The sequence below is a fragment of the Equus caballus genome, chromosome 3, assembly GCF_041296265.1.
Source record: "Equus caballus isolate H_3958 breed thoroughbred chromosome 3, TB-T2T, whole genome shotgun sequence".
NCBI lineage: Eukaryota > Metazoa > Chordata > Mammalia > Perissodactyla > Equidae > Equus > Equus caballus.
Genome location: NC_091686.1, coordinates 22,183,992 through 22,208,043, shown reverse-complemented (window position 1 = coordinate 22,208,043; position 24,052 = coordinate 22,183,992). Strand labels below are relative to the sequence as shown.

The following is a 24,052-nucleotide window of genomic DNA, read 5'->3' as shown; positions in this document are numbered from 1 at the left end:
TATATGAACACATTTGAGTCCAACTGAATTAACCTGATAGGATTTCAAGAAATCTGTCACATTCTGAAATTAAGATTCTGTATACATGTTAAAAGCCATGGTTCAAATTCTTTCAAGGAAGCTATCAAGTTTATCCCACTTGTCTCCTCTAAGCTCTAAATATCTCACTTCATAAATTTTCACAAAAATTACAGGATAAGTTTTCTGAAGTTAATCATATTTCTAAGAAAATTTGTAAAATAAAATCAGAATCAAAATATACAGTTTTGTTTTATTTAAAAGTCCAGGACCAGGGGCTGGCCCCGTGGCCGAGCGGTTAAGTTCGCGCGCTCCGCTGCAGGCGGCCCAGTGTTTCGTTGGTTCGAATCCTGGGCGCGGACATGACACTGCTCATCAAACCACGCTGAGGCAGCGTCCCACATGCCACAACTAGCAGGACCCACAACAAAGAATATACAACTATGTACCGGGGGGCTTTGGGAAGAAAAAAAAAGGAAAAAATAAAATCTTAAAAAAAAAAAAAAAAAAAAAAGTCCAGGACCAGGTGGCTTCCCTGGGGAATTCTACCAAATTTTCAGAGAGGATTTAATACATATCCTTCTCAAGCTATTCCAAAAAATTAGGGAAGATGGAACACTTCTTAACACATTCTACAAAGCCAACATCAGTCCAATACCAAAGCCTGACAAGGACAGGACAAAAAAGGAGAGCTACAGGCCAATATTGCCGATGAACATTGATGCAAAAATCCTCAGCAAAGTATTGGCAACCCAAATACAGCAATACATCAAAAAGACCATACAACATGATCAAGTGGGATTTATTCCAGGGACACAGGGATGCTTCAACATCCGTAAATCAATCTTAACAAAATGAGGAATAAAAACTACTTGATCATCTCAATAGACACAGAGAAAGCATTTGACAAGATCCAACAGCCATTTAGGATAAAAACACTTAATAAAATGGGGATAGAAGGAAATTACCTCAACATACTAAAGGCCATATATGACAAACCCACAGCCAACATCATACTCAATGAGGAAAAACTGAATGCCATCCCTCTGAGAACAGGAACAAAACAAGGATGCCCACTATCACCACTCTTATTCAACACAGTACTAGAGGTTTTGGCCAGAGCAATTAGGCAAGAGAAAGGAATAAAAGGAATCCAAATAGGCAGTGAAGAAGTGAAACTCTGTTTCCAGACGACATGATCTTATGTATAGAAAACCCCAAAGAATCCATCAGAAAAACTATTAGAAATAACTAACCACTACAGCAAAATTGCAGGGTACAAAATCAACTTACAAAAATCAGTTACATCTCTGTACTCTAATAATGAACTTACAGAAAGAGAACTCAAGAATACAATTCCATTTATAACTGCAAAAAAAGAATAAAGTATCTAGGAATAAACTTAACTAAGGATGCAAAGGACTTATACAATGAAAACTATAAGATATTATTGAAAGAAATAGATAATGATGGAAAGAGATGGAAAGAGATTTCATGCACATGGATTGGAAAAATAAACATAGCTAAAATGTCCATACTACCCAAAGCAATCTATGGATTCAGTGCAATCAGAATCCCAATAACATTCTTCATGGAAATAGAGCAAAGAATCCTAAAATTCATATGGGGCAACCAAAGACCCTGAATTGCTAAAGCAATCCTGAGAAAAAAGAACAAAGCTGGAGGCATCACAATCCCTGACTTCAAAATGTACTACAAAGCCATAGTGATCACAACAGCATGGTACTATTACAAAAACAGGCACACAAATCAATGGAACAGAACTGAAAGCCCAGAAATAAAACCGCACTTATACAGACAGCTAAGCTTCGACAAAGGTGCCAAGAACATATAATGGAGAAAAGACAGCCTCTTTTTTTTTTTTTTTTTTTTTTTTAAGATTTTATTTTTTCCTTTTTCTCCCCAAAGCCCCCCGGTACATAGTTGTGTATTCTTCGTTGTGGGTTCTTCTAGTTGTGGCATGTGGGACGCTGCCTCAGCGTGGTCTGATGAGCAGTGCCATGTCCGCGCCCAGGATTCGAACTAACGAAACACTGGGCCGCCTGCAGCGGAGCGCGCGAACTTAACCACTCGGCCACGGGGCCAGCCCCGAAAAGACAGCCTCTTCAATAAATGGTGTCAGGAAAACTGGACAGCCACATTCATGCAAAAGAAGGAAAGTAGACCATTATCTCATGCCATACACAAAAATAAACTCAAAATGGATCAAAGACTTGAAGATAAATCCTGAAACCATAAAATTCCTGGAAGATAATCTAGGTAGTACACTCTTTGACATTGAACTTAAAAGGATCTTTTCGAATACCATGTCTTCTCAAAGGAAACAAAAGAAAAAATAAACAAGTGGGAATTCATCAGACTAAAGGGCTTCTGCAAGGCAAAAGAAACTAGGATTAAAACCAAAAGACAACCCACCAATTGGGAGAAAATTTTTGCAAATCATATATCCAATAAGGGGTTAATCTCCATAATATATCAGGAACTCACGCAACTGAAGAACAACAAAATAGCCCGATCAAAAAATGGGCAGAGGATATGACCATTTTTCCAAAGAAGATATACAGGGCCAATAAACACATGAAAATATGTTCAACATCACTAAGCATCAAAGAAATGCAAATCAAAACTACACTAAGAGATCACCTTATGCCTGTTAAAATGGCTATATTCACTAAGACTAAAAATAACAAATGTTGGAGAGGGTGTGGATAGAAGGGAACCCTCATACACTGCTCGTGGGAATGCAAACTGGTACAGCTACTACGGAGATTCCCCCAAAAAACTAAAAATAGAACTACCATATGACCCAGCTACTGGGTGTCTACCCAAACAACTTGAAATCAACAATCCAAGGTAACATATGTACCCCTATGTTCACTGCAGCACTATTCACAATTGCCAAGACATGGAAACAATCCAAGTGCCCATCGACTGATGATTGGATAAAGATGATGTGGTATATATGTACAATGGAATACTACTCAGCTAGAAAAAAAGACAAATTCATCCCATTTGCAACAACATGGATGGACCTGGAGGGAATTACGCCTAGCGAAATAAGCCAGACTGAGAAAGACAAACATCAGATGATTTCACTCATGTGGAATATATACAAGCACATGGACAAAGAAAACAGTTCAGTGGTTACCAGGGGAAGGGGGGTGGGGGTGGGCACAGGGGGTGAAGGGGAGCACCTATGTGGTGACAGACAGGAAATAATGTATAACTGAAATTTCACAATGATGTAAACTATTATGAACTCAAATTAAAGATAAAAAGGGCAAGGGATGTGAATAGACATTTCTCTAAAGGAGGTATACAAATGGTACAAATGGCCAATAAGCACATGAAAAGATGCTTATTAGCTACTAGAGAAATGCAAATAAAAACCACAATGAAATACCACTTCACACTTACTAGGATAGTCATAGTCAGAAAGATGGACAAGAGAAAGTGTTGATGAAGATGTGGAGAAACTGGAACCTTCATACATTGCTGGTGGGAACGTAAAATGATGTTGCCGCCTTGGAATAGTCTGAACAGTCAAAATGTGAAACATCGAATTGCCATATGACCTAGCAATTCCACACCTAGTATATACCCAATAGACGTGAAAACATATGTCCATACAACAACTTGTGCACAAATGTTCATAGCAACATTATTCATAATAGTCAAAAAGTGTAAACAACCCAAAGGACATCAACTAACGAAGAGATAAACAAAATGTGGTATACCCATGCCATGGACTATTATTCAGTCATAAAAAGAAATGAACTTCTGATACGTGATATACCGTGGATGAAATTTGAAAACATTATGATACATGAAAGAAGCCAGATACAAATGGCCAAATATTGTATTACTGCATTTACATGAAATGTCCAAAATAGGCAAATCAATAGACACAAAAAGCAGATTACTGGTTTCCAGGAGTTGGCGGAAGGGGCAATGGGGAGTAACTATTCATGTATATAGGTTTCTCTTGGGGGTGATAAGAATGTTCTGAAATTGAAAAAAAAAAAAAAATATATATATATAGTTTTATTTTTATTCAAATTATATCAAATGTCATTTCCCTATGTTCTTAGTTCTTGAAAACACAATTTTTAATGACTACTTTCCTGGTATAGATGGACTTTTCTGGTGTCAAATTTTCTAAGTATTTTTTTTTATCAAATGTATTTTGAAAGATAGTTATTTCTCCACTGACCCTGTTTAAAACTTTGACAGAATTAAACTTCTCTTATATGTCTTCTTATAGTTGTATCCTGCTAACTACTATTCATCTCTTCCTCCAGGAAGGCCAACCCCACTCCCGGGCCCTGTGCAGTGGCAGCTAGCTACCTGTGCCTATCTTTAACATCCTGCATTAATTACACTGCATTGCAATAGCCTATATATTTGCCTATTTCCTCAATTTGACTGTAAATTCCTTGAGGACAGAGATTGTAACTCAATCACCATTGTTTCCCCAGCACTTACACAACACAGTATTTGACATACAGTAGGTATTTTATATATATGTATATAAAATGAATAAATTAATGGACTCAACAGTATTTTATAAAACAGTGCTGACAAGAGAAAAGAAAAAATTATCTTCACAATTTCTTTTATTTCATAAGCCTGTACTTTCCTACCTTGAAAATTTCCAGACCATTATTAAGTAATTAGGACTAAGAATTAAACACATTTAACCACTGGTTACTGATACTTAACAACTAGGTACAGATTTTCCCGTTTGACTAGTGGAGTCACAGCATCAGTAAGTCACTCAATATAAAGCAAGAGTACACAGTATGATAGCTATAATGTAGTCTGACAAATGCAAAATTCAGGTCATGTGTCTGAAATGACCAAAGGCTGCACTCATTTACCTTGCAGGAAAAGTCTGTAGCTGGTTGTTGGCAAGATGCAAGATTCGCAGGTGTGGGTGCCCGACCAGGATGGGCACACACTGATCTGTCAGGAGGTTGTTGGTCAGATAGAGCAGCTGCAGTGCACTCAGACTCTCCTCTCCAGCACAGGCAGATGGCAAAGACTCCAGACTGTTTGCAGATGCATTCAGGTATCTGAGACTGATAGAACACACACAAATCATTTGTTGCCTTCTTATGTAAAACCATCATGCCATCTCAGTATGGAACACTGCCATCCCATGCTCCCAAACTAGTGACAGAAGTAATTTCCTCCACGTAGTTTTCCCCAATTGATTCTACCCAGCGAAAGTTCCTTCTACTCAACTCATGCAAGCCAAGTAGAGAGGAAAGAGTACAGGCATGGTTGTGTTCCCAGGCTTCTGTGGTGGCCTGATGCTAACCTAGCTTCATCTTTTTTAAGATTTTTACATATATATCACCAAACTGAGTTCCAGAAAGGATACACCAAATTATACTTCCACAAGGATAAAAGAATATCAATTTGCTCACACCACTGTCAACACTGAGTATAATAATTCATTTTAATGTTTACCAATCTAATAGGTAAAACACGTTATGATTTAAAATTTGCCTAGCATGGCAAATTTTTATTGGTATACCTATTTTTTTATATACCTATTTGGTATATACCAAATAGGTATATAAAGAATATGCTCACAAAGGGGCAGCTAATATTACTAAATTTGTTGTATGTTCTTAAGTCTTCTTCATGTTATGTGATCCACATCCCTAATTATCTGGTAAGCTGTCGAGCGTACTGAGGCTTGTGTCTTTGTATGTGCCAAAAGTGCTCTGTGCAGAGTTAGTGTTAAAGAAGTATCACTGACAGCTGGCTACAGCTGCTGAGTAACTTCCTTACTACAGATTCTAAGGTTTTCAACTAATTTTATTCAAGCTGTCATTAGAATCAAATGCAGTTTTATGCATTACTAACAAATACTTGTTAATTAACAAATGTTACTGCATTAAGACCCCATATAAACTTTCCAAAAAGAAAATTTCCTTCAAACATTTTTTAGAATTTCCAAAGATTTTACTTTTAGAAAAGTCCAACCAAGTGTATTATACATTAAAAGATGTATAAGCTACCAAACAAAGAACAAGCCAAATGCTAAATGCTCTTTGTATGTCTCCTGTAGCCTTATCTTAAATTACTGCTTATCACTGTTTTCTCCATTTCTAAACTGAAGACAATATTGCCCTCTTCATACTGCAGAAGACTATAATTAAAAACCAGCTTTCATTTAATAGTGGTATACACATTAGATAAACCTGATTACAGGTATTAAAATAGGAAGGCAGACTATTTGTTAATTTACAGTAAGAAAGCAAATAACACCTTTTGGAGTAATGTTACCTTTAAATACACAGTTTTCAAAGTAGGTAGTAAAAAGTGTTGCAATAGAGAATGTAAGTAAATGATAGCTTGGTAAAGCTAGAAATAAAAACAATTAACTTTAGTGGCATGTCCTTTTCGATCTAACGCAAAAGCTGAAACTTGCCCGAGGAAACTGTAACTTCTCTTTAAAGGTCATAGCTGTATTCTTTTCTGAGATGAAAATCTGAACTTTTCCAACCTGTTTAAGTTGTTTACAACACTAAAACTTCTTAAGTATTTGATGGGTATTTCAACTTTTGAGTTAAAGATTACTGCCTCATAAAACAGTGTCATATTTTATTTCACACAAATTGCAAATAAGCCTCCACCCATAGCTGGACTATGAGGTAAACACTCTGTAAACATAGTTCCAAAGGTCACTCCAATGACAAGCCAGTGCAGTTTGTTTAGCCAATGATTCTGCTCTTCTAAATAAAATCCAGAGTACTTACTTTAAGGCCTTGGAGAAGAGGGTATCTGGCAGCCTGGTGAGTGAGTTATGCTGAACATCCAGCACCTCAAGGGGGATGTGCTCCACCAGTACCGGAAGGTTTTGCACACGATTGTGTCCCACCATCAGTTTTCTAAGACTCAAGCTACTAAGAATTCTAAGAGGGAACAGTACAAAGAAACAAATAAAAAAGCTACTTAAATCTTTCTTTCTGAGTCTGCCCTTGGCTATTTAACTGAAATCAGTAAACTAATAGGAACATATTCTTCTAGACAATATAATTACCAACAAGTGCCTGAGCCAAGAAAGAAGCCACGACCATATGTTTACCCACCACCCACCAGGAAGTCATTAAGATTTTTCTGGGAAAAGGTGAATTAATGAAAGCAAACAGCACAGAAAAGATCTAAACAAATAAAGAATTTCTAGAATAAATCCATTTAGATTTTAAGTCTAGACAGCACCAAAAATTCAGTGAATTTATCAGTATTAATATAACTGATTATAGTAAGTTAATAATAACAAAATTTACTATAACAAACACTGCTATTTATTGAGTGCTTAAAATGTGCTAGGCCATTTAACTATGAAGTTCAGAAGGGTTAAGTGACTTTGATTTGCCAAAGATCTCACACAGAATGCAGTAAATGGTACAGTCAGGATTTGCACTAAGAGCAGACTCCAAAGGCTGTGTTCCTACCTACCATGCTACAAAGCCTCTAGTTTAATTTTAAAGATTCCATTAGGTGATAACCACACATTTTACACCTCAGAACCTTTGAATATACCATTTCTCCCCAAATACCTCTCTCTTTCTCCCTCCACATAGAGAAATCCCATCATCTTGTAAAGGTCAATTCAAATAAATATTCTCCATGAAGCATTCTCTAATTATTCAAAGTTCTGAATTTCTAAAATATTTTATTTATACAGTGTAGTGAAGAAGAGTGAAGGCCTTGAAGAATGACTACATTCAAATGCCAGTTGCCATCACCTCCTAGTTAAGTGCAACCTTGGGAAAGGTACCCAGCCTCTCTAAGTCTTATTTCCTTATTTGTAAGATGAAGATAACAGCACCTATATAATACACTTGTGAAAGGATTAAATAAGATGATAAAAGGGAAGTTCTTAGAACATTTCCCAGCTCATAATAACTCATCCAATATCTTATCACCGACCTATGCCAGTAACTCTTGTTACATTTTATCACAGTTATCTGTGCACACGTTACCTCAAAAATCTGCTTACTAAATTCCTTGCAGGCCAAGACTATGCATTAGCTGTTACCCTATTCCTTACAGCACTTCACACTGCCCTGTGCTCAGCAGGTACTCACTATTTACTGAACAAATAAATGAAAGTACCTTAGCAAGGCAACCCAAATCTAGGAAAACAATTAACTACATGCATATAAACACATATTGTAATATGTACATATATAATATATACATTAACACACACATACCTCATAGGAACCTCTGTCAGAAGATTATAGCTCATATCTAATATTTCTATCTTTTTTGCTTCACAGGCCCAGTCAGGGACACACTCTAGCAGGTTTCTGCAGAAAATAAATAAGGAAAAGGTATCATTTAAGATGATGAATGGAACTCATTTCTTGTCTGTAATATGTCTGTTAACCAGCCCCTGAGCCTCTTGAGGGCAGGAGCACCATCCCCAAGGCATCCCTGGTAGCCTACCTGTAATACAGTAGGTGCTTAATGAAAGTTGCTAATAGAAGGGTGGAGAGAGAATATGTATATTGGATCAATTATGCCACATGCACAAAGAATTTCAGCAGTAGGAAAAGATACATGTCGTGGGATGGGATGAGGAAGAAATGAGGAAAGACTTAATAGAAGAAGCAGCATTTTAAACAAACCACCAAAGATGAGTAGGATTTCTACAGGTAACGATTGGGGGGAAAGAGAAGCAAATTCTGAGGAAATGAACAGAATGAATAAAAGTGAGGAAAGAGGGACAAAAGATAACTAAGGGAGGAAAAAGTTTCCAGATCATTTAGAATGTGAACTCAAATATTTAGTAGAGCACTGGACAGATACTTAGTAAAAGGAATTTTATTATCAGATGTTACTTAGCTTCTCTAGACTTCAAAGTATCTACTGACCAATTGATCAATACAATGAGGCAGAAGAAACAAGTGCTGTAAGAGAAATGCAGATGCTGCCATGACGGCTTAGTGAAGGATGCACTTTGCCTGAAGTGGATCAAGGCAAGCCCCGAAGAAATAAGACATCTGAGTTAGAATTTGAAGGATGAATGACCTGAGGTGAGGAGAACATTCCAAGCAAGAGATGACAACCTGAGCTAGAGTAGAAACAAGAAAAGAAATGGCATGATATATGTGGGGACTAATAAGCAGTTTGGTGATGCTGGAGAAGCAAATATGGAACAGAGAATGGGAAGAAACAAGGTTGGAAAGACCTAAAATCATGTCTAGAAGGTTGTGACTTTATGCTGCAAGTATAGTGGGATCACTGGAAGGTGTGTAAGCAGTGGGGAGACAATGTCAGTTCTCTACCCTAAATAGCTCTCTCTGTGGATACATGGAGGTCTGATTGAGGAGGTTATATTAGTAAAAGGAAAAATAATCAGAAAGCTGATTAGAATCAGAACTCCAGACAAGAAATGATATGGACCTAAATGAGTGGTAATATACATGGAAGGGAGGGGAGAGAATCCAGAAATATTTAGGAGGCAAAAATCTACACGACTTGGATGTGGATTAGACATGGGAGTCGAGCAGAGGGAAGAATCAAAAATGACTTTCAGGGGGCTGGCCCAGTGGCGTAGTGGTTAAGTCCACACACTCTGCTTTAGTGGCCCTGAGTTTGCCAGTTTGGATCCTGGGCGCAGACCTACGCACTGCTCATCAAGCCATGCTGTGGCAGCATCCCACACAGAAGAACTAGAAGGACTTACAACTGTGATATACAACTATGTACTGGGGCTTTGCGGTGAAGAAAATAAAAGAGGAAGACTGGCCACACATTAGCTCAGGGCCAATCTTCCTCACCAAAAAGATCATCAGATCTAGGTGTAATGAAATTTAAAAAAAAAAAAAAGAGAGACTTTCAGGCTTCTAGCCTAGATAATCAGGGAGAAAATCATATCAATAAAAAGGACAATAAGCTCCAAATGAATTGTGAATTTATAGTGCTGTACATCTGGATATGATTTTCTTCAGCAACGATCAAGCCCAGTGGAGAAGATAAATCTTAGTACTGATTCATGTTGGAGTTTTGCTGGAAAGATATGACAGAAAGAAATGGATGGAAGGGAATCTACAATGATAGCTTAATAATAATAATGATAATAAAATAACAGTAAAAAGAAACCTGGATATAATAGCCAGTATTTCTTGAGAGACAACTATATGCCAGGCACTATGCTATATATTTTGGTTTTATTATCTCATTTAATCTTTTCAACAATCCTGACCATACAGGACCCTGTCCACTGCCCTGTCCACCTGCTTCTAGCACTCTATATGCACAGCACTTATGGTGCTGCTCTGCAATTGCTTGTTTGATTGCCAAAGTCTCCACCAGACTGTAAAAATCAACCACTGAATCCTGAATGCGTAACACAGTATTAAAAAATGAATGAAGGAAAGAAAGCAAACCTCATTTATATTTATTCTTGACCACCAACAAAAGTAATAAAATCCTGAATATGATATCTCTCCGAAAATCAGACCAGCATGGGTCACAAGAGTATCAAAAAACGAAGAGAATAAAAATTTAAAAATAAGCCACTATCTAAAAACCAAAAATTATCTGATTCCAACTGGCAAAAAGGAAATCACTGCCATGAAGGGGTAAAAGGTCTTCTTTGTTGGCATCTTGTCTTAAATCAATGGACTTTAAGAATGAGCAATTCATAGGCACCTTTCTATTTCAAGACAACCTTTCCTTTAACTACAGAGTCTTGCCATTAAACTTATTTCTCCACCCATCCTTTGACCCTTCTCCAGGTTATCCAAATACTTCATATTTAGATTTTTTGTACCTCGAAACTACCAAAGTATCCACGTATCTCTCTTAAATAAAGAACCAAACAAGCACCACCCTCATGAGACACACTCACCGGGAGAGTTCTAGAGAACTCAGCAGACTGGGTACTGGATAGACATTCACTGCTGTCAGCTCTAATCAAAACACAAATAGGTTGTTAGTGACATTCTCCAAAGAAGAAAGTAACTGAGAGTAAACAAGGGAAAAGTGGCTTAGCAAAATCACCAGAGAGAAAACTGAGATGAACTAAAGATTAAAATCACTGGGTAACTCACACTGACTAACTTTTAACTGCTTACTCCCAATCTGAAAACCAGTCAAACAACTAACTGAAGGATCTTGTGTATCGCACTGGATTCAGACTAGATCAGGCCACTGTTAAATGTTAACAGTAACTACTTCATTTTTTAATGTGAAAAATTAATAACTGGATTTTCATTGGCAATATTTTAACTTTTAAAGTAAAACAAATAGAGAAAAGCACAACAATCAAGTGTATAGATCGATGAATTTTTACAAACAGAACATACTGGTGTAACCAGTGCCCAGATCAAGAAACAGAACATTACCAGCTCTCCAGAAGCTTCCCCTTGTCTCCCCTTCCAGTCACTGCCCCACAAGGGCAACACCATCCTGACTCACAATACCATAGAATGCTTTTGCCTATTCATATAAATATACACATATAGCATGTATAATATTTTTTTGTCTGTCTTCATTCACACTCCACATTGTGCTTGTGAGATCTGTTTATATTATTGCATATGGTTGTAGCTCATTCATTCTCATGGCTGCATAAAACTTAAGTGAATATACCACAATTTATTTTTCCATTTCAGAGTTGATGGCATTTAAGTCTTTTCCAATTTAAGTCTACTATGAATAGCACTTCTACGTACATTTTTGTTCATGTCTTTTGTGGACTAATATAAGCATTCACAATGAGTATAAGCTCGGGAGAGAAACTGCTAAGTACACAGGGGCTGCTTATGTTCAGTTTAACAGAAACTATCAAAGCTTCCCAAAGTGGTTGTACCAATTTATACTCCCAAGAGGTGATAGTGGTATTTTCAGTCCTCTTCATTCTAGTAATTCTGGTAGGTGTGCAGTGATTCACACTAGGGTTTCAATTTGCATATGCCTGATGACCAGTGAGTGCCTTTCCCTATAGTTCAAACAAGCCCTGTTTAGTACAGTACTGTGATAGAATCTCAGTTACTAAGAAGGACTGCATGTATGTCAGTGAGATCTTTTCCAACAGGGCCAGTAATTCAGATTCTCTAGAGACATTAAGAATAAAGAATAGGCCTGATAAAAATACTTCCATGGCAAAGGACTTACTACCACCTCACAATATCTATAAACAGCACAAGTCAACACTCATTAGCTTTGACACTATTCTGACCTAAGCTACAATCTGAAGCTAATATAACAAAAGGCAATGAAAAGAGAAGTCCTTAACTGTCTTTTATCCTAATAATATATTTTAGAGATAAAGAAAACTAAAGAGAATAAAACAATGAACACTCTTTCACCCATCATCTAGCTTTTAACAAATCTTCACATTATGCTTTATATGCTTCAGACTTTTTTTTTAGGAATTAAAACACTGCACATACTGAGAAGTAAACATCATCCCGAATATAATTTTTTTCATTCCCATGCATTCTTTCATACTGTTATGCCATACTCACAGTTAAGAAAACAACTTTTTTGTGTGTTTTAAAATGTGATGTAACTATCAGTGTACATATAAATATGCACCTTTTTTGCTCAAAAAATGTTTTTGAGATTTATCCATATTAATACACAAAGCTTTAGTCATTTCCACTGTTGTGCAATGTTCTATTGTATAAATATATCACTGTTTAGTTTACCCATTTTCCTATTAACAGTCATATTTTTTCTTATTTTTTTCACTATAACAAACAATGCTGTGGTAAACATTCTTGTACCATATCCTTGTGCACATGTGAGTGTCTTCGGGAATAGTCCAGGCAGGGAACTGCTAGAATACCGGCTATGTGCACCTTCGACTTCTCTAACACCATCATACTGCTCTCCAAGGTGGTTTTTCTGACTGACCCTCTCACTGGCAGTGTATGAGAGCTGCTGCCTCTCCACATCTTCAGTAGCACTTAGCATTATTTTTTCATTTGATGAGTATTAAATGGTATTATCTATATTTGCATTTCTCTGACACTTAGTGAAACTGAACATCTTTTCCTTTCCTTCTTTAAACACAAAAAGTAATTGTAACTTCTTTGGTAAAGAAGAACTCTCCATAAAAAGAATGGCTTCAACAAATATGAGGCCTTCTACATTGAAAAATATTCCTGGAGCAAATCACCATCTAAATGAAGGGCTTCTCATTCTAGAACTGAGACAGCACAAGATTGTAGACTACAGATTGGCAAACTTTTTCTGTAAAAGATTAAATATCTAGTAAATATTTTAGGCTTTGCAAGCCACATGGTCTCTCTTACAACCACTCAATCCTGCCACTATAGCATGAGAGCAGTAATCTGTAAACAAATGAATGTGGGTGTGTTCTAATCATACTTTATTCATTGTAATTTGAATTTCATATAAATTTCCAATGTCAAAATTATTCTTCTTTTGATTTTAACCCAACCACTAAAAAATGTAAAAACCCATTCCTTGTGGGCCATACAAAAACAGGTGGCAGGCCAAATTTAGCCCCTGCGCTGTCGTTTGCCAATCCTTGTTTTAGACTATTACTGATACTCTATTTTGAACATGCTTGTCCACCCTCCTAATCCTCTATTATTTGCAAAATGCCTCTTATTATTCTCACTTAGTGAATATCAAAATATCCTGCAATATCTTTATATGCATATCTCAACCACATAAGTGTTGACAGCAAACTTAAAAGATAAAGTTAGATCTCAATGAACCTCAAACTCCACTTTGCAGAGTGGCTGAGGAACACCACAGATGCCATTGTTCTTTCAAAGCTCTGACGAGAGGTACAAGAGAAAAAAACAGGAGGCTGGATAGAGAACTCACTGTTAGAATTGGCGTATAGAGTTCGAAGGGAGAAGCCACTGAGTGTCAGCTCCCTCAGCTGGTTCCGCTCACAATGCAGCTGCTCCAAGCTACACAAGGAGCTAAGATCTAAGTCAGTCAGTTGATTGTCCCGCAAATCCATGTGGGTGATGTATTTATTTCCCTCCAGATTTTCAATAACCATGGTTTTCAAATGGTTCATCCTTAATATTCAGAAATAAGGGAATCATTAGAAATAAATTCTACTAAATGTGCTTAGTAAAAGAAAAACAGGAGAGGTATAATCCCTTTCTCTTTCCTAAACAACTTAAGAATTTCACTATTTGCAGTAAATACATATATAAATTAAATAAAGAGAAAGAAAAAAGGGACCATATCCACAAACAGTTAAAAACTTACATTCAAATACCTAATAAAGTTATGTAGGGACAAAGGAGGAGGACAAAGTTACAAGAAGATGAACATAACGTTTTGGGTTACTGAGTAGCAAAGCAGTCATGGACCACCATGTCAAGAGCAAGAGGAAGCAGCCATACTTTCTCCCATTGCTCTGCCTACTCTCTCTAGTAGATTCACATTACATCAATGGAGAGGAAAAGAATCTGTATCTATATAAAATAGTTCAAGGGCAAATTATAAAAAATGACTTCTTGGTTCCCTTCTATACAAGTATAGAAGGCACACTGGCCTGTTCTCATTTTCCTGTATTTCAGTAAATTTTTCTGTTACTATGTCTTTACAAAGGATATCAATGGCTTTGTGTAACTGATAGAACATCCAGTATGTGTCTTTTACCAGCTTCCTTTAGGAAAAGATTAAAACTAAAAAATAAAACTCTTATAGAAAATTATTAGTAGCAAATCTTCAATATTTTAATTATAATACAATGGATATCAAGAAGAAACCCAATGATTCAACAGAAAAATGATTGCGTTTGTAGAAAACTACCAATAAGTACATAAAAAAATGTTCAACCTCACTCATAAGTAAATAAATGCTGATTAAAACAATAAAATACTATTTTTTACTTACTACACTGCCAATAAGGGAAAAGATGCTAAAGTCCAACACTGATAAGGATATGAGGAAATGGGAATTCTCATAAAATGCTGCTCAGAAGGTAAGTCAGAACAACCTTTGTCAAAGGCAATTTCAAAGTCTCTATCATGTGGTACACCTACCTCATTCATAATCTGCCTGCTATTGAGTAAAAAATGAAGCTTTACTAAAGCTTTGAAAATATACACTGTTCTAAAATCTTAATGTTTTAAAAAAGTCTCTATAAAGAGAAAACACTTAAAGGTCCTTCAGAGGTCAATCCAAAGGAAGATATGGTAAAGAATGACCTTACCTTAAATCAACATATTTGATATGGCTCATTCTGTTCAGCACCCCTAAGTTTAGGACTTCCAGTTGATTTCCTGCCATAACCATTTTATCCAACATAGTGAGTTTCTCATAAATCTCAGGAACTTGACTAAAGTTGTTGAAGGAAATTCCCAGAGAGGAAAGCTGTTGCAGATTTCCCAATTCTTCAGGTAAAGTAGTCAGAAAGTTGCCATCAAGACAGAGGGTTTGAAGACTGTAGGAAGAAAAAAAAACAAGACTACATTATGAAGGGTTTTAACTGGAATAGATAAAACAAGAATTAAGAATTCTGACTTATGTCACTAATTTATTATGAATCTGATAATGATAAAATGTCCGAAGTCTATCTAGGGTGACTTAATAAAATGACTTATACGTAACTGACATGGGTGGTCTCTCCAACATCAAAAATAGTCAAAGCCTCTGCCGTTGAAACAGAGGGACTAGTCCCCGCTGTAGGTAAGTAACTGCTGCTGACTAGAATCCTCAGAATTACATGATTTATTTCACTACAAGAGCTCAGGGTACTACCTTCACTCCAAATGCCAGACAACTTCCTGATTCTGCAAGGGAAAAGAGAACCTAGTAAAAGTCAGATACTTACTTTAGTAGATTGCCAATCTGACTCGGCAGGTCATGAAATCCATTACAGGAAAGGTTGAGCTCAGTCAGGGTAGAAATCTCACATAACAATACAGGAAAAAATCCAAGTTTATTGTGGGACAAGTTCAGGCCCTTCAGCTGAGAAAATCTAAAAATCAAAGGTATAGATTATACTATTGAATAAAAAAAATCTGTTTTAAGTGTCTAGCACAGAACTGTTTTGCAAATATTTATTATTGAGCGCTCACTACGTGTCAAACATTGTGCACGGCACAGATGCTAAGATGACTAACACCCACCCAGTGCTATCAAGGACACTAGGTCTAATATGATGGGAATTCTTCTTTCTTCCCCCTAAAAAGGCAGATAATCTTGAAGAAAAGTTCACATTGGTACAATTATTTTATATCAAGTCATACTTGATATGCTTGAAATCTCTTTCTTTATTAACTTTCTACATGCAATATACAAAAGCCTTACAACAATTAATCAACTCATGGACACAGGAAAAGCTAACAAACCCCCTTATAGGCAACTTCTTTTTTTCATATTGAAATCATGTCGGCTCAAATGTTACTTGAAATGAATAGGCCAGTCAGATCTTAAAAATATGTATGTGATATGGAGTTTTACTGTAATGTGGTCTGACACACAATATGAAATAGTAATTTTTAGTGCTAGTATTTTGTTTGTAGAAGTAAAAGTATCTATATTGTCTTATCCAGAGAAAACAGCATCATAGATTGGATCCACAGGAGTTCTCTGGTAATTCTACTTACAAGTAGTATACTTCATTATTATACTAGCGCCAGAGGGTAAGGCTGAGGTGGAGTTCTCCATGTTGATGACCTGTATCACCTGCTTCTAGATTTGAATCCTTGGTACCTAACTCTAATGTTCCTCTTTCAAATCTTCAACTTTTGATTTCCAGTTGTCCTGACCTTGAGTACTGATTGTTCCTTTGGTTTGGTGCCTTGACTTCAGAATTCCTAATCCAGCCCTCAAACTAGATTAACCTTATTTTCATAGTGACTCAGAAGGAAACACTAGAAATCCACTTCCTTAAAATTATAGATTGTTTTTATTTTTACATAGCAATATTATTAAAATAATTATCTCATTACTAAATACAGGCTTTTACTTGAAAAACTTTGTAAAACATATCATATGAGATAAAAATCATAGTGCTTTCTGAAAATCCTTCTAGAAAATTCACTTACTAAGAAGTATATAAAATGTCATTTCAACGTGTATTATCTTTTTAATTACCATGTAATTTGAATGCTTTACTTTCCAATTTCTCCCTTCCCCACAAGAAGCCCAGATAATTATTTACACCATATATTTATTCACTTCCATCCATTTTTAAAGAGAGGAGGGAGATGAGATGGGTGGAGGGTGGATGTGGGGAATACATTCTAACAAAGAAGATGGAAAAATATATGGGTCACAGTCCCTTGCGAGTGAAATGGTTCCTTTATTAGAAGAGAGAGGTTTCACAGCTGACAAAAAGCTCAAGAGCTGGCAGAGATAAAAGCCCTAACTTGGGAATAGAATTCTTGAAATTAAGCCTATTTCCTTTAAGTCATTTAAGCTTGATACTTTTGATTCAAAAACTTCCCATAAACTGAATCTCTCAATTTACCCTGGTTGCAGATCACGCACCACTGTCAATGACTTACATAAAAAGATTATCCAGACGTACAGCAGTTCAGTGTTGCCTCCATAACAGAATATTTGCACCTATCTTCCGTTTTATGGAGTGGGGAAGGGGAGTCGGAAAATTAAGTGAATAAAAAATTTTACTTCATCTTCAAAATGGAGGGGAAATTTTTGAATATATATATAATGGTAAGCATGTTTACTTACAGATACAAAGCACTAAGATATTGATTACGATTCAGTTTTAATAAGTGAATCTAGAATCCTATTTTCCACATACTTGTAGAGAGTGTCAAGGCCCCCTGGTCTTTCTAATTGCATGAAGTTGTGTCGCAAGTTGAGGTAGGTGATATCTTGACTGTAGAAGAGATGCTCAGGAACCTCCTCAAGGCTGTAACATGAGAGATCAACAGTACTGATTCGCTGGGACACCACCTGAATAAGGCCAAAGAGAAGAGCCATCTGAGCCAGCACTGAACGTCTCTCACCTAGCATAGGATGGAATGGCATTTACACAAAAAGGCACTGATTAAAAGGATGGGAAAGAAAAAAAGGTAATGAGATCCAATTATTAATTTATAAAAACCAGCTTTTACTTTTTCCTAAAACCACAGCTGCTTAAAAAACACCAAGTATAAGCTGTAAAGTGCCTACAAATAAAAAGTAAAAAAATACAAATATAAGGATAGAAAGTTAACATTTCATGCAACAAGTGAAGTTAAGATGATTCAAAATGATTGCATAAAACTTTGGGAGGCCCTGTGATATTGAAGGACATAGCCTTTTGTAGACACATGGGCTCTGTTACTTACTAGTGCAGTTTCTTCATCAGTCGTGTGAGTAAAATTAAGTAACCAAGAACACAGCACACTGCTTAGCATGCAAAAGGTGCTCAAAAAATATTAACTTCTCTTTATAAGGGCAGAAGAATGGAATAGCTACTTAAAATAGAAACTAGTTTTACTCAGAGCAGATTTTATTACCACCACAATGTAAATACAGAAAATTCAATATAACCAAAACGAGGTTTATATTTCTATAATATGCTAATAAAATATGTGTTGTGAAAATGGGTGTAAAAAACCAAACAAAATATCACTGGAAAAGTCATTCATGTTCTGATGGCATGTCATTATACTGGAACAATCTTTTATGTAACTGTTTAGCTCCAAAAAAAAAAGTGTTAAAATTCTGTAAAAATAGCTAGGAGAATAAGGGAATTTGGAAATTGCAATGCAATTTTAGAGCATTTCATCCTTAAAGACTAAAAAAGCAGAATGATGCTGAAAAGCTAATCATCCTCAGCATACAGGAATAAGCGTTTGTGACAGGATCACAGGTCATGTCCCATCAAGAAGTTGAAACTTGAAGTGGTACATCAAAGCTGTGCTAAACGTACACAGATCAAGAAGCACTAGGCTCCAAGTCAGGGAACGGCTCTATCACTGACTACCAGGATGGAGGGAAAGTCATTTGAATCTCACTGTGTCTCAATTCCTTCAAGGCCCTAGCGTCCTCACAGAGATGGTATAAAGGTAAATGTATCTGGAAAGACTTTTGAAAGCATTTTGTACTATGCAAATATAAATAATAAGTTAAGGATCTGGTGGAATTCCACGATTTCACTCATTATATACTCAGAAAGGCCTAGAGTAATATGCATAAAGATTATAGTTTGCTCGCTTGGGAGTAAGGTGTTTCAAAATACACTTCTATTGGGCTTCTACATTCTTATCTCCACATCAGGACGTCTGACAGCTCATCACCTTGGACGCTTGCCGCTGCCACCTCTGGTACTCAGCTAAGGTCTCAAAGCTGACATGATAGGTCTGAGCTTGGGCTCCAGCTGAACTGAACGCAAGCGAGTACTGCCGTCGCTTCACTTCTTCTACCTGAAGAAGAGCGGGGGAGAAAATCAGAACCAATAAAAAAAATCCTAGTCAAAAAGCAAAGGACAATAACAAGACAAATAACTCAATTTTTAAAAATAGGCAAAGGATCTGAATAGATATTTCTCCAAAGAAAATAGAGAAATAGCCAATAAGCACATGAAATGATGTTCAATATCATCATTTATTAGATAAATCCAAATCAAAGCCACAAGATATCACATCACATCCACCAAGATGGCTAAAATAGAAAACACAGATAATAATGAGTGTTGGATATCAAGTATCAGCAAGGATGTGGAGAAACTGGAACTCTCATACACTGCTGGTAGGAATGTAAAATGGTGCAGCCACTTTGGAAAACAGTCCGGTAGTTCCTCAAAAGGTTAAACATAGAGGAAACATGTGACCCAGCTATTCTATTCCTAGGCATATACTCAAGAGAACTGAAAACACACATCCACACAAAAACTTATACATGAATTATAGCAGCACTATCCATGATAGCTGAAAAGTGGAAACAATCTAAACGTCCACCAAGAGGTAATCATACAAACAAAATGTGGTATATCCATACATAGAATATCATTCAATTGTAAACAGGAATAAAATATTGATACACACTACAACATGTATGAATCTTGAAAACATTATGCTAAGTGAAAGAAGCCAGTCACAAAGAACCATAAATTGTATGACTCCATTAATATGAAATGTCCAGAATAGGCAAATATAAAGTAGATTAGTAGGTGCCTAGAGGTGGGGAAGGAATGGGGAGATGATGGCTAAGGAATGCAGGGTTTCTTTTTACAGTCATGAAAATATTCTAAAATTGATTGTGGTGCTGGTTGCACAATTCTGTGAACATACTAAAAGCCACTGACTTACACATTTTAAATGGGTGAATTGTATGGTATATGAATTATATCTGAATAAAGCTGTTTAGAAAAAGCAAAGGAATATTTATTTAACAAGTATGTTGAAGGAGTAGGACTCAGAGGGCGTAATCATAAGTAAATTTGTTTATTACTCTTTAAGTCACAAAATAGTCTGAATTTGATAATTAAATATTTGTTGAATGAATACATTCTACTGTTTGGGATGCTAGAGACAGGAGGGTAAAAACCAACAAAGTCCCTGCCCTCAATGGAGTTTATATTAGAGAGGCGACAAACACTCTAACACCAAAACTGTGACACGATGTAATATATAATGAGTAATACATGAAGAAAAAGCAGGGTAAGGGCTTGGAGGAGAACAGGGTGGGTAGTCTGAATTATGAATAGGGCAGTCACTGAGGAGGTAACAAGGGAGCAAAGACCCTAAGGGGGTCAAGAAGCAAGCCATGGAAATCTCCTGCAGGAGGAGCATTCCTGGCACAGCAACAGCAAGTTCAAGTCCCTGCAATGCAAGAATGCATGGCATGGCATGGTTCAGAACAGGAGTCTTCAGACTGATGTGATAAGAGCCAAAGTTTCCACTTCAAAGGTAAGACTGTTCCAACTCTTTCCCCTCAAAACTGGAGCACACTGGGGGCAGCTTCCTGCTTGCAAGGGGTGCCCTGGCCTGGTTTTTGGATTCACCTCCTCCCTTACTTCCTAGGTGCTGGGCTAGATGCCATCTCTGATCCCCTCCAGGGTTGAAGTGGAAAAGGAGGAAGGACAGGGAAGATAGAAGCCCAAAAGTTCCTTCTAGTCTAGCAGAGTCATAACCTGACTTCGCACTCTCTGGGCCTAGCAGATTTTAAAGGGGATGCTGTCCCTCAATGTGTCCTTTTGAGGGTTCTTTGGGTACTCCCCACCCCAAACCAAGCAATGATGGCTTCCCACTGACAGATCCCTTGACCTGGCTAATGCATGCTTTTCCAGCAGTTGACCACTCCCTCCTTAGATCCAAAGGAATCTGGTGGTCCACTTACAGCCTGTCCTCTGGTGGAGCCTGTTTGCTCCTCCAGGTGGCCCTACTGGACATGTTCTAAGAGAATCCACCCATCCATCCAATGGCTCTCACTCTCTCTTCAACCCATCTGGGTCACATATTAAAAAATCCAAGTAATACACAATGATCCCAACATATGAGCTAGGCTTTGCTCTTTCACCAAAGCAGCCAGGTAGCCTATTTCCTATCCTCGAGACTTCCCAGTCAGAAGGCAGGACACCAGTCCACTATGTCCCCTTACTGCAGGGAACCCATATCAAGCTTTCTTGAGTCCTGTTGAAACCTCTTTCACTGAGGAAAGAGGCAGAAACCTCTTCCCTTCCTATTTGGTGGGCGATAGGGATTCACAGTACAACTCTCTTCAAAGAAATTCTCCCCCAAACTCCAACTCAACCTATATAGCTTTGATTAGGATGAAGTCTTTTTATAGTTATAGAACCACTTACATCTTTGTCTGACACCTCACTTTGGTATGTCATAGCTACTGAATCTTGGTGAGTCAGCTGGAAACTTTCAAGTTATACTCATAAATCATTAGGTTTCTGGTGCCAAGTAAAAGTTGAGTCAAATGGCAGAAATACAAAATACTTTAAGCAAAAAAAGAATAATAAAAAAGATCCAATAAAATTAAATAACAACATTCAATTGTGATGCTCACAACATGACCATTTTATATAATAAATCATTGCAATTGAATGAATCTGTGTTAAAATAAAGGATTTTATTGAAATGAAGAATAGATGCTGTTTTAGAATAATCGTTTAAATATTATGTGATGTTTGACACAGAAATACAGAGCCATATATCAAATAGTGAGACAGGTTTGTAAATCCCCCACAACTTCAGAATTATTAAATATTCATGGTGAAATGTTCCTTTCCTCACTTTGTAGTGAGCCTCTTTATCCCTACTAACGCTTTTGCATTAAAGTCTTTTTTGGGAGATAAGTTTTACTGAGGTATAATTTACATAAAATAAATTTGTGATTTTTTTTTTTAATTCACTGATTCTAAGTGAACATTTTGATGAGTTTTTATAAATAACACAGTTGTGTAACCCTATTACCCGCAAAATTTCCCTTGTGCCCTTTTGCAGTCAATTCCCTCCCTCCACACCCTGGCAATCACGCATCTGTTTTTCTATCACTAGAGCTTTTTGCCTTTTTTAGAATTTCACATAAATGAAATCATACAATAAATAGACTTTTGTACCTGGCTTCTTTCACTTAGAATAATGCTTTTGAGGTTCCTCTTTGTTCTTGTGTGTAGCAGCAGTTCATTCCTCTGTAGTGCTCAGTAGTATTCCAATATAAGCATATACCACCTCTGTTTATCAATTCACCAGTCAATGAACATTTGGGTTGTTTCTAGTTTTTGGCAATTTGAATAAGGCTGCTATGAATTTCCAGTCAAAGTCTTTGTAAAGATATAATTCATTTCTCAATACCTAGGAGAATTTCTGGGTCATCTGATAAGCATGTTTAACTTCATAAGAAATGAAAAAACTGTTTTCCAAAATGACTGCAATCCCACCAATGACGTATGAGTGTTTCAGTTGCTCCCCACCTTTGCTAAACTTGGTATTCATCAGTCTTTAAATTTTAGTCATTCGAGTGGTGTGTAGTATCTCACTGTGATTTTAATTTGCATTTCCCTAATAACTAATGATGTCAAGAATGTTTTCATGTGTTTATTTGCCATCTCTGTATCTTCTCTGGTAAAGGGTCTGTTCAAATCTTTTGCCCAGTTTTTTGTTAGGGTATTTTTCTATCACTGAGTTGTAAAAGTTCTTTATATATTCTAGATACAGTTCTTTGTTGCATATGTTTTATATGATGTTAATATAACCACACCAATTTTCTTTTGGTTGCTATTTGACCAGTATAATTTTTCCATCATTTCACATCCAACCTTCTAAGTTTTAGGTATGTCTCATAAACAGAAAGTAGTAGGATTTTAAATAACAATCTGACAATCATGATTATGGTGATTACTAATATATTTGGATTTATTTCTACCACTATAATTTGTGATAATTTATCATGCTAATTATTTTGCTCCTTTTTTCTCAACTCTTTTCCTGCCTTTTAGCATTACAGAAATTTTTATATTTTTTCCCCTTCTACTTTTAGTGATTATCCTTAAAATTTTTTAATTCATGCTTGACAATTTTTCTAATAAAGTTTAAAGTTACTTTGTGTTTCTATCCTTTTATTCCAAGACTGCATCACACTTTACTTATCAAACACACCACTGCATCTTGAATACTGTTCAGCGTAGTTTGAGCTTTATTAGTTCATATTTATATTTAAAATATATCGGCCGGCCCCATGGCTGAGTAGTTAGGTTCACGTGCTCCGTTTCAGTGGCCCAGGGTTTCACTGGTTCAGATCCTGGGCACGGACATGGCACTGCTCATTAGGCCACACTGAGGTGGTGTCCCACATGCCACAACTAGAAGGACCCACAACTAAAATATACAACTATGTACTGGGGGAATTTGGGGAGAAAAAGCAGGAAAAAAAATCTTTATATTTAAAATATAAAAATCTTTAAAACCTTTTATAATCAATACTAAATTTATTACCATATATTAGCAATGTCTGCACTCATCATTGTTTCTTATATTCATTGTTCACACCTTCCCTTTGTTGTTTTCTTGTTTCTTTTCCTTCCTTTCTTTCTTTTTTGGTGGGAGGTTTGTTTTTACATCCT

General features: G+C 36.6%; 1 protein-coding gene across 2 annotated transcripts in view; it reads right to left on the bottom strand.

Moving 5' to 3' along the window:
- PHLPP2 (PH domain and leucine rich repeat protein phosphatase 2) overlaps window positions 1–24,052 on the bottom strand; it is a 71,455-nt gene that overhangs the window by 13,491 nt on the left and 33,912 nt on the right. For both annotated transcript variants that reach the window (XM_070263097.1, XM_023637268.2), the window contains 9 exons: window positions 19,278–19,403; window positions 17,792–17,946; window positions 15,851–15,997; window positions 15,230–15,460; window positions 13,879–14,081; window positions 10,922–10,982; window positions 8,277–8,372; window positions 6,813–6,968; window positions 4,920–5,120 (listed from right to left, as the gene is read on the bottom strand). In XM_070263097.1, the coding sequence (XP_070119198.1) occupies window positions 4,920–5,120; window positions 6,813–6,968; window positions 8,277–8,372; window positions 10,922–10,982; window positions 13,879–14,081; window positions 15,230–15,460; window positions 15,851–15,997; window positions 17,792–17,946; window positions 19,278–19,403 (1,376 nt within the window). The remainder of the gene's footprint in view (window positions 1–4,919; window positions 5,121–6,812; window positions 6,969–8,276; window positions 8,373–10,921; window positions 10,983–13,878; window positions 14,082–15,229; window positions 15,461–15,850; window positions 15,998–17,791; window positions 17,947–19,277; window positions 19,404–24,052) is intronic.